The following is a 17,698-nucleotide window of genomic DNA, read 5'->3' on the forward strand; positions in this document are numbered from 1 at the left end:
GAGTGTTAGGTGGAGTTTCTGAAGTTGTAATTTCTTGGCCACATTGATGGAACAAGGCAGGATATAGACAGACACAGACACAAGCAAATAGAAGAATCTTTGTCACCAAGACAGATATAAATAACTCATTACAGCTCGTAATAGGTTCTGTGTTAATGAAACAACATTTATCTTGCAATTCAGAACTATTAACAAGCTAGTGTCAAATTTAATATTTATAATTTTCTATATTTATATGAATTATTTATCAAGACTAAAAGATGTAATATACAGCTTTTCAAATCTGAATACATTTTAAAACACTAGTCATCATAAACTTACCAACCAGTTACATGGTTAAATTGTTAGAGAAAAACTAAACTTCATATACTAAACACCGAGAATTACAGACTACCAGATTTTCAAGCTTTTCTGAACACAAACTGGCACAGAAACATATGCCTCAGAGTTAATGCAGGATAAATGAAGCAATATGTGCTCTAAAATCAGCTCAAAATATCAGACTTTTGTCCTGGATGGAATCTCAGTCAGAAGTCAAAAAATCGTGGTCTGTGCCTATCATACACAATGCGATTTTCTGAGAATTCGGTCAAACCTGACAGCCCAAAATCTGCAAACTGGCTCCGAGTCAACAAATTAGCCAACAAATCTTCGGTTAATACTGCAAAACTCAAAGTCTGGGAATTTCTTAATAAAAAGTACAACATAGATAACAACTAGTAGACCTGAAGCGTGTTTGGACTTGCTGAGCATGAGGTTTATTGCCACAGGGGTCAGCATGATTCATCACACCTTGAAGTGTCACATATATCCTGAACTCTGATCCCCACAAAAATGTTATATTTTGCCTGAAAGGCCCTTTGGGATAGCAGTTTAAGGAGTAGTTTACCCCAAAATGAAAATTTGTTGAAAATGTACTCACAGGCCATGCAAGATATAGATTGTTTCTTCATCGTAAAAGATTTTAGCATTTAGCATTACATCACTTGCTCACCAATGGATCCCCTGCAGTGAATGGGTACCGTCAGAATGAGAGTCCAAACAGCTGATAAAAACATCACAATAATCCACAAGTAATCCACACGACTAATGTCTTAAATTTGTCTTAAAAATGAATAGCTGCATTTTTGTAACACGCAAATTCATAAGATGCTTTTCAAATAGTTGCTTCCAACTAAAATATGAGTCATCTGTCCATAACACGGTGTTCTCTTCAAGGTAAACTCTTCTACATCTTGGATGCCCTAAGGGTGAAGCAAATTATAATTTCTGGGTCAACCATTCCTTTAATAAAATTAACTGAAAACAAGGCATTTAAATCATGTCACTTCTGTACATATCTTTGTAGCCTTGATGCCACTAGCTTTGAAAGGCAAGAGTCCATTGCCTAAAACAGAAATCTTGCATCTATTTGACACAACAAAAGTGCCAACACTTGCACCGAAAAAACACTTTCCTGAGCCAGTTGCACTGCTAATTGCCAAAATGACTGAAGGCTCTTGATGACAGGCTTGTCTCCTCTTGTTCCTGAATTGCTGGCCATTGGGAAAAATAGATTATCATCAGCTGTCTTAAAGGTTTTGGGGCCAAGTATCACTGCAGTTAATGGACAACCTCCTTCCTTCCTACTTCCCTAAATGAATGCACAGAGAAACCGACACTCACCCACAAACACACCCACACTAAGAATTCAAATAGTATTTATATTAAAATGTCCTTTGCAGATATAAATCAACACATTATTCTAAAAGCTTCCCAAAACGTTAAGAAAACAGCATCACATTTTAAATGTAACCCCATAAAAATGGATCACATTGGAGTTTATTATGGGTGTCAAAGAGCTTTCATTTGGTTCTCAAACTCAAAATTAAACAGTCAGAAATGCTTAAGACTTATTTTCAAATGAGAACAGTGCATTACAGGTTTTGGGGATGTGTGACATGGATGGGAGTGTGCAGTGTGATGTAGCAGCAGCGCTGGAAACGGCCCATACGGCTCGTCTCAGAGCAGGTCTGCTTTCGAGCGCCTGTGGTATTGTTTTAACAGTAAATCTATCATAATGTGACAAGTCAGTCTGACATTGATAAGGTATTATTACTCCTCATTGTTTAGAAGCTGAATATCCTAAATGAAAGGTAATTACTCAGCAGGTCTCATGTCCTGGCAGCCCTCAGAAACACGTCAGGACATGTCCTCCCCTGTCATTACCACTGCTTACAATGAACTTCACTGGCTACAGGGGACTTATTAAACAATGTCATTTGAATAGTACACCAAGTAATCTTGCACAATTTTATAGCAGTAACTTTAATAAATCAACATAAATCAGAGGTCTCAAATGGGCCTTTAAGGAAATTGCGAAGTGTTGAATGACAGCGATTTGAACGGTCATTTTAAAATGTAATGATGAATATAAATTAGTATGTGATTGTCTTTTTGTTTGGAGCAAAGCAGATATGCTCTGAGGCCATTAAAAAGATTTAATGTCAAACAATATACATGATCATTTTGATCACTATGTAACAAGAAAAATATTATCATTCAAAAGTTTTGGGTTGGTGAGAAGTAGTCTCGGTAACACTTTAGTTTAGGGACCAGTTCTCACTATAAACTAGTTGCTAATTAGCATGCCTATTATTAACATATTGGCTGTTTTTAGTACTTATAAAACACATATTCTGCATGACCATATTCTACATCCCTAATCTTACCCAATATCTGAACTTAACAACTACCTCACTATTATTAAGCAGCAAATTGAGTTTATTGATGCAAAAGTCATAGTTAATGCTTTGTTAATAGCGAGAATTGGAGCTTAAAATGAAGTGTGACTGAAGTCTCTTATGCTAACCAAGACAACATATATTTGATCAAAAACAGTAACAGTAAGTGTACTTCAGTGTCACATGATCCTTCAGAAATCATGCTGATTTGCTGCTAAATAAACATTTATTATTATCAATGTTGAAAACAGAAAACTGCTTAATAGTTTTTGAGAAAACCATGAACCATTTATTTGAATGAGAAATCTTATTGTAACACTATACTGTAAGTATTTACTGTACTGTAAAATGTCTTTTTGAACAATGTAAAAATCTTGTCATATATTTTTCAGATATGGTTCAAAAGTGTAGTTCACTTCAATGAAGATTCAAATCATAATCATTAATCTCCTCTATTGTAGGAAAAGTTATAAACAAAGATGTATTAGAACAACAATAAAACATCAGGTTGGTCTTTTATTTTCTTATTTTTTCAGATTTATAGCCGCAACAGTGCATGTTCAACTTCGGACCACAGTATTGCATGTTTCTCTGGCCATAATAGGGGTTTTCCCCTCCTGTGTACCCCCTTTTCCTTCCGGTGGGTGAATATGATCCGTGGATATGAAATATGCATATGAGAGGAGAGCTGTGAAAAAGTCAGGAGGTCTACAGAAAGTCTCACTGATAAAGGCTTCTCATATCAGGGGACCAGTGAGGTGAGGGCGAGTGGAAACACAACTTCCTACTCAAGCCTGTCAATCACAGCAAGCAAGGGGCCCTTACTGATGACCCAAGAAAAGGAAGAGGTCCACTGAGTCCACAAACATTTCTGATGGGGGATTTCACAGAAATGTGGGACTAGGAGGAAAGAGCCTGGCTGGTAAATAATACTGAAGGCCAAAAGGACTGAATCAACCAAACTTTAAACAATTTGTGCTGGTGGAAAAGTTTTAATCCATTAGACAGATATAGTTTTCTGTTAAAGGGATTGTTCAGCTCAAAATAATTTAGTAAGCATATTATTGTGTATGCACATCTGTGTCACTCAAGACAAACACACACGCACACATTTATAGGCTATTCGTTTCCACATCAGAAATGAATGAAAATCAACCTACTGAAGGTATAAACTATAAATGTACACTGAAAAAAAAATGGAGTAGAGATAATTTTCACATTGGCGCCGATAGCTTAGAGGAGAGTGTGCCAACAGTTATTGCCATTGCATTGTGTGCGCACTTCGCTTCCTGTCTACTCTACACTATCCTATCGTAATAAAAGCAAAATGTCATAAACATTTTTTAAAGAAACTGCTATTAAATTTCACAAATAATTACAAATAAATGCAAGCAACACACTAAACGAAATTTAAGTATACAATTAAACTATACTTCAAAATAAAAGACTAAAATACAAATTATTTTCTTGTAAAATGTAATCCAATAATAATCTTTTTATTTTTCCAACTTAATTTACATAAAAAAATAAATAATTGTTTTACGTCCATTTGTAGCTTTAGAATGCAAATGATTATATAGCATAAATATTATAATATATAAAAAATAAATATATACACGCACACATTTTTCTGTTTTTATATATTGTATTGAAAAATTATATACATTTATGTAATATATTTTAAAAATTATTATATCATTTCAAATATATAAAGAACATAATAGTATAAATATAGATTATATAATAAATATATACACTATATATAGAGAGATTATATAATACATATATATTAAATTTCCAACTAATTCCCACATTTTTGAAGAATCACAGCATATTTTTTTTTTCACAGAACAGCCTGAACTTCTGCTTAATAACCCAGAAAAATATATTTCAAGCATTCTGAGAGTGAGTAGAATTTCATTTTTGGGGTGAACTACAGCCTTAAGTTACAATTGTAAGTGAAATGTCTCTCCTCACATTTGTGCCAATCATGTTAGTGAGCCCCCTGTAATAGCCCTCCCCTTTCTGAGAGCGAAACACCTGGACCGCTGTGAAAATATTTGGCCTGTAAAGGACTCAGTGCTGCAGTGCCCCATCTCAATAGCATCCTTCACTCTCATAATCAGTCTAAAGACATTATCCACTTAGTGGAGATGAGCTGAGGGGCTGCAGACGATACGCAGGCTGGGTAACACAGTTAGTCTAATGGCCGCCAAAGAGGGAGCAAGATGACTTTCAGTATGGTTGGAGGGCAGGGGGGCTCGGGGGAGAGAGGGGCTCCCCATGGGCCTGCTAATCCAATGCTTGCATTGAGGTTTTGATATCGCTCTCATTTGGGGACAATAGCTTTTATAAGCTCTGTTGACAAGGTGCAGCCTAATGCAAACACAATTCGCCTGCCCTTAGGCATTCAGAGAATAGCTGATGAGGACAAGCTGGATCTGAGAGAATGAAGTTGTTAAATAGTCTGTGTGACCAAAGCACAGGATGTATTTTGTATAACTCTATGGGACATGAGGGGAAAAACAATAATAAATGCATATAATACCAATACTAATAATAAATAATAATAATGCAACAGAACTATATAATATTACATTTGGATAGTTAAATAGGCTTCAATTTAATAAGACAAAAATGCTTCTTTACAGTATTTATATATTCAAAAGTGACAGACTTTTAGATTGTTACAAAAATATTTATTTCAAAATAAACGCTGTTCTTTCTATTCATCATAAAATCCTGAAAACATCATCAAGCAGCAATATTAGAATGAATTCTGAAGGATCATGTGACATCACAAAAATAAATTACATTTTAAAATATTTTAAAATAGAAAAGTTTTTGTAAATTGTAATATTTCAGACTTTTTTATTGTATTTGTGATTAAATCAATTAGCATATGAGATGTTTTGCAAACTTTCAAAAACATAAAATCCTTATCTATATCACCACATTTTATTATATAATGTGGTATATAATATTATAATGTGGTAATAAATATTGTATTGTATTGAAAGGCACCACATCCACAAGTTATGGCCATTCACTCTCATCTCCTAAACAAGTACAAACCGTCTCTCTCCCAATGGAGTGATCGAAACCCATGCAAAACCTAACAGTGGAAACACAGTGACCTCTCTAAAGGGATATATAAACTCACTCTTCTTGGGCAACACAAAGTATTTTTGCAGTAAAATTCCAGTTCCACTCATAGTGTTTTTCTTCTGTAGGATGGTAGGCTAATTAGATTTTACTGCAACCATACCGCAATACTGGCTTCATGGGAAATCCACACAAATAATACGAAGCTTTTACAAGCGTACAGAACAGGCTTTCAATGATTCAATCATGAAGCTCAGTGTCCAGGCACATTAGTGGTATGTTCATTTGCTTGTGTTTGATGACGGCAGCAGTGGGTGCAGTTGGAACACTCTTTAAATGTGGAAGTTGTGGGACGTGTCTTTGATTTACTGAAAGCAGAGAAGTGTTCTGCTCTTGGTTGGAGGGGCTGTTATATACAGTTTAACAGTCTGAGTCTCTTTGACACCGTCCATTTACATCTGCCTCATTCTCCTGTGTGGACAATTAGTAAATGGGGTCTAGAATCCCTTAAACCCAAGTTTAGTAAGTTCAGTGTTCAATCAGACATTAAAGTCAATGGTTGCTAACATTTCTTTCCTCAAAAATAGCAGACGTCAAAGTTCACAGACACTAAGTTGGTATGGTAATCATATGTCAATCACTACAGTTTCAGGAGTGACTCAAAATGATCATTTAGAGCAGCGATTCTCAACCTTATTGACTCCAAAGCCACCCATTGTCCACAACAATGTTCAAAGACCCCCGTGACTTTTCTAATTGTTCGTGATTTATGGATAAATAAGGATAAGAATTTTTTAAGAAAATATGAAAAAACAAACAAACAAAAAAATGAATTTTAAGACTTTTCTTTTCCATTTCCATGAGTTTGCAAGGTCTAGAAATCACACTTTTACAATTTCTCATATATTCTCATATATTGTTTTCCGAGACTTCTTGTTCCAAAAATCCTGGTACTTCAATGAAAAACAGTCAATAAAATGAGTAATATCTGGATTTTTATCGCTAATAGTTTTATTTTTATTTTTAGATTTTTAATGGTTGTTTTGTCTCATTTTAAGCCATCTTGAGGCCCACTTAAACATTTACTGAGGCCCTCTAGTGGGCCCTGGCCCCCTGGTTGAGAACCAGTGATTTGGGGGATTCACTCCCGCATTTAAACACAACTGTCACTTCCAAAATTCTCCAGTACGTATGTGGGTTTAGTACAGTGGTACTCTGCCCTGGGTTTCTGCATTTATCATAAACTGCCCATTATCCACATATAGTCATCGCCAAAGACATTGCGTGGTTGGACCAGATCACATCTAAGCCATATTCTTAACTCAGCTAATGAAAAAACGTAATGGGAAACATTGAGAAATGTTTTAACAAATAAAATGCAGCACATGCACATAAATCCACACACGTGTTCTTTATCTGACTTTAGGACATGCAGTTCTGATAAAATCCCAGAAAATGGTCTGGTGAAGTCTGTAAAGATAAGAGTTGCACACAAATGGCCATATAGTCAGTGGTAAAGACCAGCTGTTACCCTCAGCCTTTCTTGGTGAGACCCCTTCAACATCAGAGCAAAGCATCTTTGTGTCCAGATAACAAACGAGAAAGGAAAATGCATGGCTTTAAACTTAAGATCAAAAACAACAGATCAGTTTGATAACACATGATTTTTATGTTTTCTCAAGGAGGCTCTTATGCTCACAAAGGCTTCAGACAAAAATATTTACTAATAAGACATTAAAAGAATTAAGATATGGAAAAAGATATACCATCCATAATTTTAGCAGCTTGAGTCAACAAATGATAGTAAAAGAAAAGAATTGTGGCTTATTACTGCAGAATAATCGAATAAAAACAATGTAAAATCCACCACATCTGATCATACAATGAAGCTTCAATCCTTCCGCTGCAGCTGAGTTCTGATGAAACTTCTCTGTAATACAAAGCAACGTCCCCAATGCAAATATCACACACTCATTTGGAATTCGGTCCCTGTGGTTTGTTTTAAGTGCTCAGGGCACCTCAGGTTTCTTATTTATCCATTTTTTTAATTTGTGTCATATAAACACAAACAGATTAGATAATAGAGATGAGGGAGCGTGGGATTAATTTTGAAGTGGCTCATTAGCAAGTGGCTAGTCTAGGATAATTAGGTTTCGTTTTTTCCCCACGGCCTCTAGTCATATTGCAGTGTGGCAGCTGCTTTTACAAGCCCCCCATTCTTTGCCTGATAAGTGGCTGTCAATCAAACAGGCCTGTGTTTGGTAGCGTAACATCTGCGACTGGATCCTGAGTGGTCCATAGCAACAGCATCCAGTTAGTGTCTGGATCACAGGCCTCTGAAACGCCCTCTTCAGGCATCATAATTTTGCTGTACTGGAATAAAACTACAGTAACAGTGGGTCACAGAAACACAGAACAAAACAACAATACTTACGTAAAAAGAACAAGTTTATTATTTTAAATAATAATAATATAATTATTAACTGCACTCAATTTTGCATATAATTGCATCCATTAATTATACCACAAGTTTTTTAATTGGGGGTTGCAAAGGTATGAAAGATATTGAAAAATAGATTGTATTTTTATAATTAACAAAAACTGTATTTTAAGGTTAACTTAATGTTTAACTCAATTATTTTTACCAACTAAATAACTGCCATCTTAATATGCAGAAATTAAGTAAATATTCTACAGATGGTATTGTAATAATTTTCTGAGAATATATAACTGACGATATTTTAGAAAGAGCATCACTTGCAATAAGAATCATCATATTTTGGAAGATGAAGACAATCATTTCAATTATAATCCTGTCAAGATATCTATTTTATTGAAGTTATGAAAACTACAGTAACAGCAAGTCAAATGCAGAACAGAACAAAAACAGTATCTTTCAACAAGAACAAAAGATATTAACTTTTTGTCACAGACTTGACTACGGTAAACCTTCAATGACTAGTTCCTATTTGAGAACTCTAATGAGGTCCAGAGTGATCCGATTCCTCTGAAGATCCACATTTATGACCCGTACCTCTACCCGCTCACCTGGGCCGAGAGCTAAGCTTCTTTGCCGCTGGTCAACAGGAAGCTTATCCGGAGTGATGAAACGCTTTGGGATGAGACCAGAACGTCCGACTCCAATGTCCACAAAGGCTCCAAATAAAGCAGTGTTTGTTACACGGCCTGTTACCACCATTCCTTCGTGTAGGTCATTCATGGACACAATTTCCCGCTTGAAATCTGCCTGCTCAAAATCTATTGAGGACAATAAAAAAGAAAATAATTAGGGTAAAGGTGCGGTCATTATGTGAAATTTCATGGGCAAACAATTTTACATTGTAATTTATGATGCATTCTTGTAGTGAACCTTTTTGCCCTCACGCAAAGCACGCAAACTCTTGGACTCCTATTGAAATTAGTGGAATTTACGAAATTTTGCCAAGCAATGGTAAATGTGACTGCACCATTAGATGGAAAGATAGAATATTTAAACAGATTTTGTCTTTTTCCAGTGACTAAGACTGACATTAGCCTCCTTCCCTTCAAGTCTTGAGCACCGTCCTCCAAACTGATCCAATAACTCCAAAGCTAGACATCAGGAACAAGCTTCAGTTAATGGTTTAAAACAAATAGAATTACCAGGCCTCTCAAACCTCTTCTTTCCGAGTCCATTTTGTCTGTTTTTTGAGGTGATTTTCTTTGGGAGGTGCTTTTTACATAAACATGGCCTCTCAGCAGGCTCTGCAGTCCAGGAAACATTCATCTCTGATTATTCTTATCCGGGACACCTTACCTAGAGCACCGCTCACATGGCAGTTATTTATACAGCTGGCTACAGAGCAGAACCCATCAGGATTCCAACCAGGGGAAGTGAGCTTGCAGCCTTCTGATGAGAAATCTAGCATCCTATCTAATGCACGACAGTGACGAGATGACATCTCATCGTCTGCGACCATCTCTGCTAATGATCTTGGTCAATGATGTTTAAAAACACTTTATTCAGATGTGTAATGTTTTGTGGCATTTTCAGATTAACTTATTTCTAGAAGACCTACAAATAGAGTTTTAATTCAACTTCAATGAGCATTGCCATAAGCTTTGCAAGTGTGGAAATAAAACCCCCTCCAATTCCCAAAGAAAACCTTTCACTGCATATAATGAACTCTGCTCCCTAACCTTGAAAACACGTTAAGACATTCATCTCAATTATAATCCTGTCACCTTTAATGAAACATAACATTTACTATCAACACCCGCAGAAGGAAAACAATGTCTTCTCAGATGTCTGAACTTAACATTAAAACCAGTAGAGGCGTTTGTTGTTTGGTTGTTTTTATTCACTCTGAGAGTCACTGGGGGATTTTAGCGCTGGGATCAAGGCTACTCTGCTTTCCTCTTTACGCAGCTTTCTCTCTCATTAATGATATATCTGTCGGCAGGTCTGCTTTAATAATGCGGGTCTTCCCCCAAATTACGCGGCAAGACTTCAAAAGCCTGGAGTGTCGCCAAGTCATCTCACAGGCAAGAGACGGACTCAGGGGAGACGGGAGGAGAATTGTTAGATGGGAGGGAGAAAGAGAGTATGAGATGCCAGCATTGTCTATGATCTGCACAGCGGCCATGTTGAGAAAGAACTTTGATACTTTGGTTTGTGCTGTGCTAAACTGATTTCAAAACCTAGCCACAGGCTACAATCCGAACCTCATTATAGAAAATGTAAAACGTCCATGCACTTAGTTTGCATTAGCCTGTCTATATTGTGTATGGTTATCCTACATGTCTATTCTGCTAATTTAAGCAACACAAAATTAAAATTTTGCATTTACTTAGCCGCCTGACAAATCTGTATGATCTACATTCTTTGGTGGAATACAAACGGAGATATTTATAGGACAATGTCCTAGCTCCTCATTTTCATTTAATGAATCTCCAAAGCCATCGAGCAAGATTATCTGTGCATAATAACTTGAACCTCAGTCTTTTCCTCACACAAAGCCATTATACTGACTTTAACTATAGTGTATGAGTTGGTCATTTGTTATGCAATTAGGCCTCTTCATCCTTTTTGAGCATAACAGCTCAAAAGCTAATGGTCACCATCCACTTCCATTGAATGGAAACGTCAATCCAACCTCATGAGAAAACAACTGAGTTGTCAATTTTGGCGCAGATTTATTAAACAAATTAGCACGAGAGCGCAATTTAAAAAAAAAACATGCGAGTGTAAAGTTCTGCAGGTGATCTACTGACAAAACTCAAATTAAAGGGTTAGTTCACCCAGAAATTTTAATTCTGTCATTAATTACTCACCCTCATGTTATCCCAAACCCGTAAGACCTTTGTTCATCTTCGGAACACAAATTAAGATATTTTTGATTAAATCCAAGAGATTTCTGACCCTGCATAGACAGCAATGCAATTACCACATTCAAGGCCCAGAAAGATAGTAAGACATCATTAAAACAGTCCATGTGACATCAGTGGGTCAACCTTAATTCTATGAAGCTACAAGAACACTTTTTGTGCACAAAGAAAACAAAAATAATGACTTCATCGAACAATTTCTTCTCTTCAGTGTCAGTTTTCGACACGCATTTACAAGAGTACCACGACACAAACATCTGGTGCTGTTAATGCACGAGCCAGCTCTTAAATTTAATAAAACATATCTTAGTAATTAACGGCAGAATTTAAATTTTGGGGTGAATTAACCCGTTGAAAGAACACAGAGGCAACATCTAATTTCCATAATGACCAACGCAATCTACCAAGAGCAGCGCAAATTAGCGTAAGGATATGTTCAGATAATGCCTTCCTCTGGCATTCAAAATAAATTAAAGGGGTCATCGGATGCCCATTTAACACAAGTTGATATGATTCTTTAGGGTCTTAATGAAAAGTCTATAACACTGGTTAAAAAATTTCTCAATGGTAGTGTAAAAAACACCTTCTTTACTCTGTCAAAATCAGCTCTGTTTTCAGCACGCTGATCTAGTTCATGTTGCTTTAAATCAGTGGTTCCCAACCTTTTTTTCAGGGGACCCCTATTTTAACATAAAAAAAACTTTCACCAACACACACAGAAATTTACAACTGTGCATAAAAATTTGGTCTGATTTTTGCGTTGATTTGAACAATAACGGGAGACAGGCTGGATGAAAATATGAATCCACTTTCTGACAGCAGGGGGCGCTTATGGAACAGAGAGATGTTTGCCCAGTAACTGCTGTATACAAAGCAGCTGAACTAATAATTTTATTAGGCAGTATATGGAGGTAAGATGAAGAAAATATCATGGACATTTTTCTGAAGACAGTCGGTTCCCTTCAAAGATACAGTCATATAATTCATTCTAGGGGTGGGCGACATTGAAAAAATATATCACTATTTTTTTTAGAAATATCACGATTCTTTGTCATGTTGGTTTTACTATTTTGGTTTTACAAGTTGTCTGAGCATTACAGCCAAACTAGAAAGACAAAGCCTTTCAAGGCAACGAAAAAAAAAAAAAGACATGGCAGATATTTAGGCCAAAGTGGGCGAAGATAAAAATCTTTGTCATCATTTTATCTTTCTTATTAAAAAATAAGAACAAAGATACACATTACAAATACACATAATATACAAATAAAACAAACAGTGCTTTATTTTCAGGTACAATAGGTGTATTTAGCAGGAGCATTCATTGAAATTAAATGAACAAATATAAAAATAAAACACTGCATAGATTCCTAAAGCAACTGTATTAAAGTTTTTCAGTCAAGAATAGTGAATGATTTTTCTCTTTGCATTTTGTTGTTTTGTTAACATTAAATGAATAGTTCCCCCAAAAATAAATATTCTGTCATCTGTCTTTCAATTTTGTCATAATGTTTTATTTTTATACCATCATTTACTCAAAAGTTGTTTTAAACCTGAATGAGTTTCTTTCTTCTGCTGAACATAAATGCTATTTTGAAGAAGGTGGAAAACGTCTCAGGTTACGCATGTAACCATGGTTCCCCGAAGGGAACGAGACGCTACGTCGAAGCGCTATGGGAACGCTTTCAGCGTGACCGCGCTCTGAATCACATGTGTAATCTGTCCAATGGATGGGCGAGACGTCACGGGCAGGTGACGTAATCGGCCAGAAAGCATAAAAGCATAGCGCTTCGACGCAGCGTCTCGTTTCCCTTCGGGGAACCATGGTTACATGCGTAACCTGAGACGTTCCCCTTCAGGAACTCAAGCTGCGTCGAAGCGCTATGGGAACGAGATGCCTACGCCGCCGGACTTCCAAATCCCTGCCCTGTGTGTATCCCTCAGGAGCACAACGATGGCGAGAGAAAAAGGGGCCACGAGTGGCTAAAGCTCCCTCGAGAGCTGACTCTGCTCTCAAGCAGACCACACACGGACTGTGTGTATCCCCAGCAGTGATCGTTTGCAGGGAGGAACACACAGCCTGTAATGCGATCTGCTCTCGCCCAAGTGCTTAGTTTTATCTGCACTTTAGACATTGTGGAGCTTATTCAAGTGAGGGACAAACAACACTAATAAGACTCACAACACAGATCGACAGACACACACACAGAGTAGCGGTTGCTGAATGACAAAAAGCTGACGCCGGTTCCACCGCACATGCTTTTATGCTTCCTGGCCGATTACGTCACCCGCCCGTGACGTCTAGCCCATCCATTGGACAGATTACACATGTGATTCAGAGCGCGGTCCCATAGCGCTTCGATGCAGCTCGAGTTCCTGAAGGGGAACCAAACAGTTGCTGGTCCACAGTGACTTACATAGGATTTTTTTTTTCTTACTATCAAATTCAATGTGGATCAACAACTGTTTGGTTACCCACGTTCTTCAAAATATCTTATTTTGGGTTAAGCACAAGAAATTAATAGAGGTTTGGGACAACATGTGAGTAAATAATGACAGAAATAAAATTTTAGGGTGAACTATCCCTTTATTGACAGTCGACAGCATGTTTAGTGTCCTGTCCCTTTAAGACCCGCACGCATCTAATATACAGGCACGCATCCGTTTCTCTCTCAACTATTTACTTTCATTTTAGAGATAACCAACTGAGTCTGTATGTAAACCTTGTGTGTTTTGACAGAATTAGCGCTAAAGATAAGTTAGTTGAGTAATCAGGCGCTGTTAGACATGCTTTTTAGTGCGTGCTTCAGGTGTATGCGCTCAGAACAAGCGCACATCAGATCAAAAATCGTCATAATCGCACACCTCTAATTCATTCATATTCATTGTCGAGAATTTCATCTTGTGGCCAAACTAGAGCAAGCTTGGCGACCCCTTGCAAATCTTTAGCGACCCCCAGGTTGGGAACCACTGCTTTAAATGTTAGTGAGCTCTGCTGACTCCACCTCTCTCTTCCGTGGAGTGACGAGCAGACCATAGATATGTGTAGATTCCCTATTCGACCGCTCCAGATACGTTGACGCGTCAGCCATCTCACATTCACCATAATAATTAATGAATATTCAAAGATATACAAACGTATAACTTGCTGTTGTAGACGCACACAGTCAATGTGCTCAAAGATTCGCAGACCGTTCCAAAAATGGCGGACGTGGGTTACAAAGTAGGTTAAGACATGCTTATTTGATTAACTACAGCAAACCTTAGTAAATGGCGTTGCATGAATCAATTTAAATACTCTCATAAATTTTGTGTCTGAAAGAGAAACTCCTACAAATGCACATGCAATATGTTCAGCCACAAAAATCCACACCTTTTCAGTGCTAATTTTGCTGTGCATGTCTTTAATAAATCCTGACAGTATTTTTGTAATGCTAAAAGATGGTTTGCGTTCTATGATTTCAGCTCGTACGAAAGAACGTACAAATCAATACAGTACAAATTCGCAACACATTTGACAAATTTTTTAAATGTTATGGATTGCCATGAAAGTGTGTTGGAAAAGCTGTCCAGAGACTCAGCTAAACAGTCTGTAATCTGGGTGAATGAATCATTTGATGAAACAAAAAAGGGCTCATCAACAGTAGATGTGATTTTCACTGGAACCAACACAAAAAAATTACACATTTTTAATTTTTAGAAATGTATTTTTCTTTTGCAATTTGCGTCAAGCTGGAAATCACAGCTATAATGTAACTCCATAAATCTATAAACACTTCTGCTGAACAATGATGATGTAACTTGAACATAATAAGCAGTTGTCAAGAAAATGAATGTACAAAATCAAGGAATATGATTGTGGGAACAGAACTGGCCCAAAAAGGGAAAGTGACAGAGTTAAAGGGTCAGTTCACCCAAAAATGAAAATTCTGTCATTAATTACTCATCCTCATGTTGTTCCAAACCCGTAAGAACACAAATTAAGATATATTTGATGGAATCTGAGAGCTCTCAGACCCTCCATAGACTGCAAGGGTCCTTACAAGATCAAGGTCCAGAAATGTAGCAAGGAGATCGGTAAAGTAATCCATGTGACATCAGGGGTTCAATCGTAATTTTACGAAGCTACGAGAATACTTTTTGTGCACAAAACCCCCCCCAAAAAACCCGACTTTATTCAAATTTGTCTCCTCCATGTCACCCTAGCGCCATTCTGGAGAATATCCACTGAATGTAAACAGCATAAGCTCTCCTGTGTCAGCTGCTCCTCACGGATACGTTTTCTACGTTTTCTTTCTTATTCCAAGATCACCGTAACCACCTGATCCAGTCCGTATCCAGATCAGATGGTGGATCAGCACCTACATACGACCTTTACAGCCCTGAACATCAGCGGAGATCAGGACACCTAGATGAGCCCCAGAGACAGATCCCCATTGAAGACCTTGTCACTTAGACGGCCATTGGGACAAGACCTTGGGAACCAGATGAGTCCTTTACACAATCTGACTTTGCTGCAGTTGGAATTGAACTGCTGGTTCGTCTGGCCAGAGGAGAAGTGGCCCCCCGACTGAGCCTGGTTTCTCCCAAGGTTTTTTCTCCATTCTGTCACCGATGGAGTTTTGGTTCCTTGCCACTGTTGCTTCTGGTTTGCTTAGTTGGGGACACTTAATTTCCAGCGATATCGTCAACTTGATTGCACAGATACTTTTTAAACTGAACTGAGCTGGACGATGACATCATTGAATCCAATAATGAAATGCCTTTAACTGAAAATTGAGTGTTTAATCTTGTCATTTTACATTATTGACACTATTTTCCTATTTTGATATTGGAAAGTTGTGAAAGTTGCTTTGACACAATCTGTATTGTTAAAAGCGCTATATAAATAAAAGTGACCTGACTTGACTTAACTCTACGTTGTATGTACACTTTGATCTCAGCGAAAACAACGTATCCGTGTGGCGCAGCTGACAGAGAAGACCATACGCTGTTTGCGTTCAGTGGATATTCTCTAAAATGGCACTAGGGTGACGCGGAGGAGACAAATTTGAATAAAGTCTTTTTTTTTTTCGCACAAAACGTATTCTCGTAGCTTCGTAAAATTACGGTTGAACCCCTGATGTCACATGGATTATTTTACCGATCTCCTTGCTACGTTTCTGGACCTTGATCTTGTAAGGACCCTTGTTGTCTATGGAGGGTCTGAGAGCTCTCAGATTCCAGCAAAAATATCTTAATTTGTGTTCTGAAGATGAACGGAGGTCTAATGAGTTTGGAACAACATGAGTAATCAATGACAGAATTTGTATTTTTGGCTGAACTATCCCTTTAAGTGGCCCGGGTCAGTGAGCAATCTTTTTATATGTTTATACTGTCCTTTATGAAGAGGAAAGTGTGGGCACATCATAGATATACACTTACCCTGACGAATGTCAAAGCCAGGTGGCTGAGTTAGTCCGTCCACAATGAGCTGAAGAGTCTCAGGTGTGGTGTCCAGAGATTTGGCCAAGACATCTAGACCTCGGCTCTTAACACTGCTCTCAATACTCTGCCTGAGCACAGCGCTGCCCATCTGATCCAAACTGCCCCCTATTTGAGACAAGAACCTAAATGAAGAGAGCAAGAACATGCAATTACTGCCTTGACAAGTGAAGAAATAAAAATGTTTAGGACACTTCATATAAAAACTTATGTAAACTTTTTCATCTTAATCAGAAACACTCCACATGCAAAAACATACACTTTCAGATGCTGTGTTAAGGCAGTGAGGTCTGTTGAGGACCATGGGAGGTGGTGTCTTAATGAATGGCTTTTTAATAGCCCTTCTCGGAGCCCAGTGCACGTGGAGGAACTCCCCCGACACCAGCGAGAAGCCTGAAGGCCGACACACGGAGTGGAGGAGAGTAAAGACTGGGAGAGGAGGTAGATAGGGGAGGGGAGGTGAGACTAATTATGCCCTAAATCTTGATTTCTAGAGTCCCAGAGATGAAGACTCTGTCTCCCTCCATAAATCTAACCGCCTTGTGAGCACCATACATAAAAGGAGAAGGTTAGTGCTGAGGCTTGAGCAGTGACGCAGGAACACAGAGCAAACACAGCCAGCAAAAAAGATCCAGACATGGCCTATTACTTGACACAGGCCATAAGCTCAGGATGAGCCTTTATATTCATGATGTGATCATGAACTGTAATACTGAGACAGTGGTTAATCTTCAGCTTCATATTGTGCTGCATATATAGTAGGACTGTTAGGGACATATACTACAAATCGAAAAATGCATGTAAATACACAACATATGTATGGGTGGGAATCTTTAGGCAAATAACGTATTCGATTTAGTTTGAGTTGCACTGAAATTACAGATTTCCAAAAAAAAAAAAAACTTTAGGTTTTCCTGATACCTCAAAAAATAGCTGTTTAGATTAGTGCTTTAGCATTAAATTAACAAAACTTTGGTTTTGGAACTTATGTGGCATTTCTTTTCATTTTTAATGCCACATTT

General features: G+C 37.6%; 1 protein-coding gene across 2 annotated transcripts in view; it reads right to left on the reverse strand.

The window, feature by feature from the left end:
- Positions 1-8,630: 8,630 nt before the first annotated feature.
- Positions 8,631-17,698, reverse strand: part of LOC306882264 (S1 RNA-binding domain-containing protein 1-like) — an 80,757-nt gene continuing 71,689 nt past the window's right edge. Inside the window, exons 21-22 of one of the 2 annotated variants that reach the window (XM_079436778.1) lie at positions 16,617-16,801; positions 8,631-9,086 (exon numbers count right to left, since the gene is read on the reverse strand). In XM_079436778.1, coding sequence (XP_079292904.1) covers positions 8,794-9,086; positions 16,617-16,801 — 478 coding nt within the window. In that variant the 3' untranslated portion in view covers positions 8,631-8,793. The remainder of the gene's footprint in view (positions 9,087-16,616; positions 16,802-17,698) is intronic. The other variant, XM_079436779.1, reaches the window with a different exon arrangement.

The sequence above is a fragment of the Barbus barbus genome (genome assembly GCF_936440315.1).
Source record: "Barbus barbus genome assembly, chromosome: 16".
NCBI lineage: Eukaryota > Metazoa > Chordata > Actinopteri > Cypriniformes > Cyprinidae > Barbus > Barbus barbus.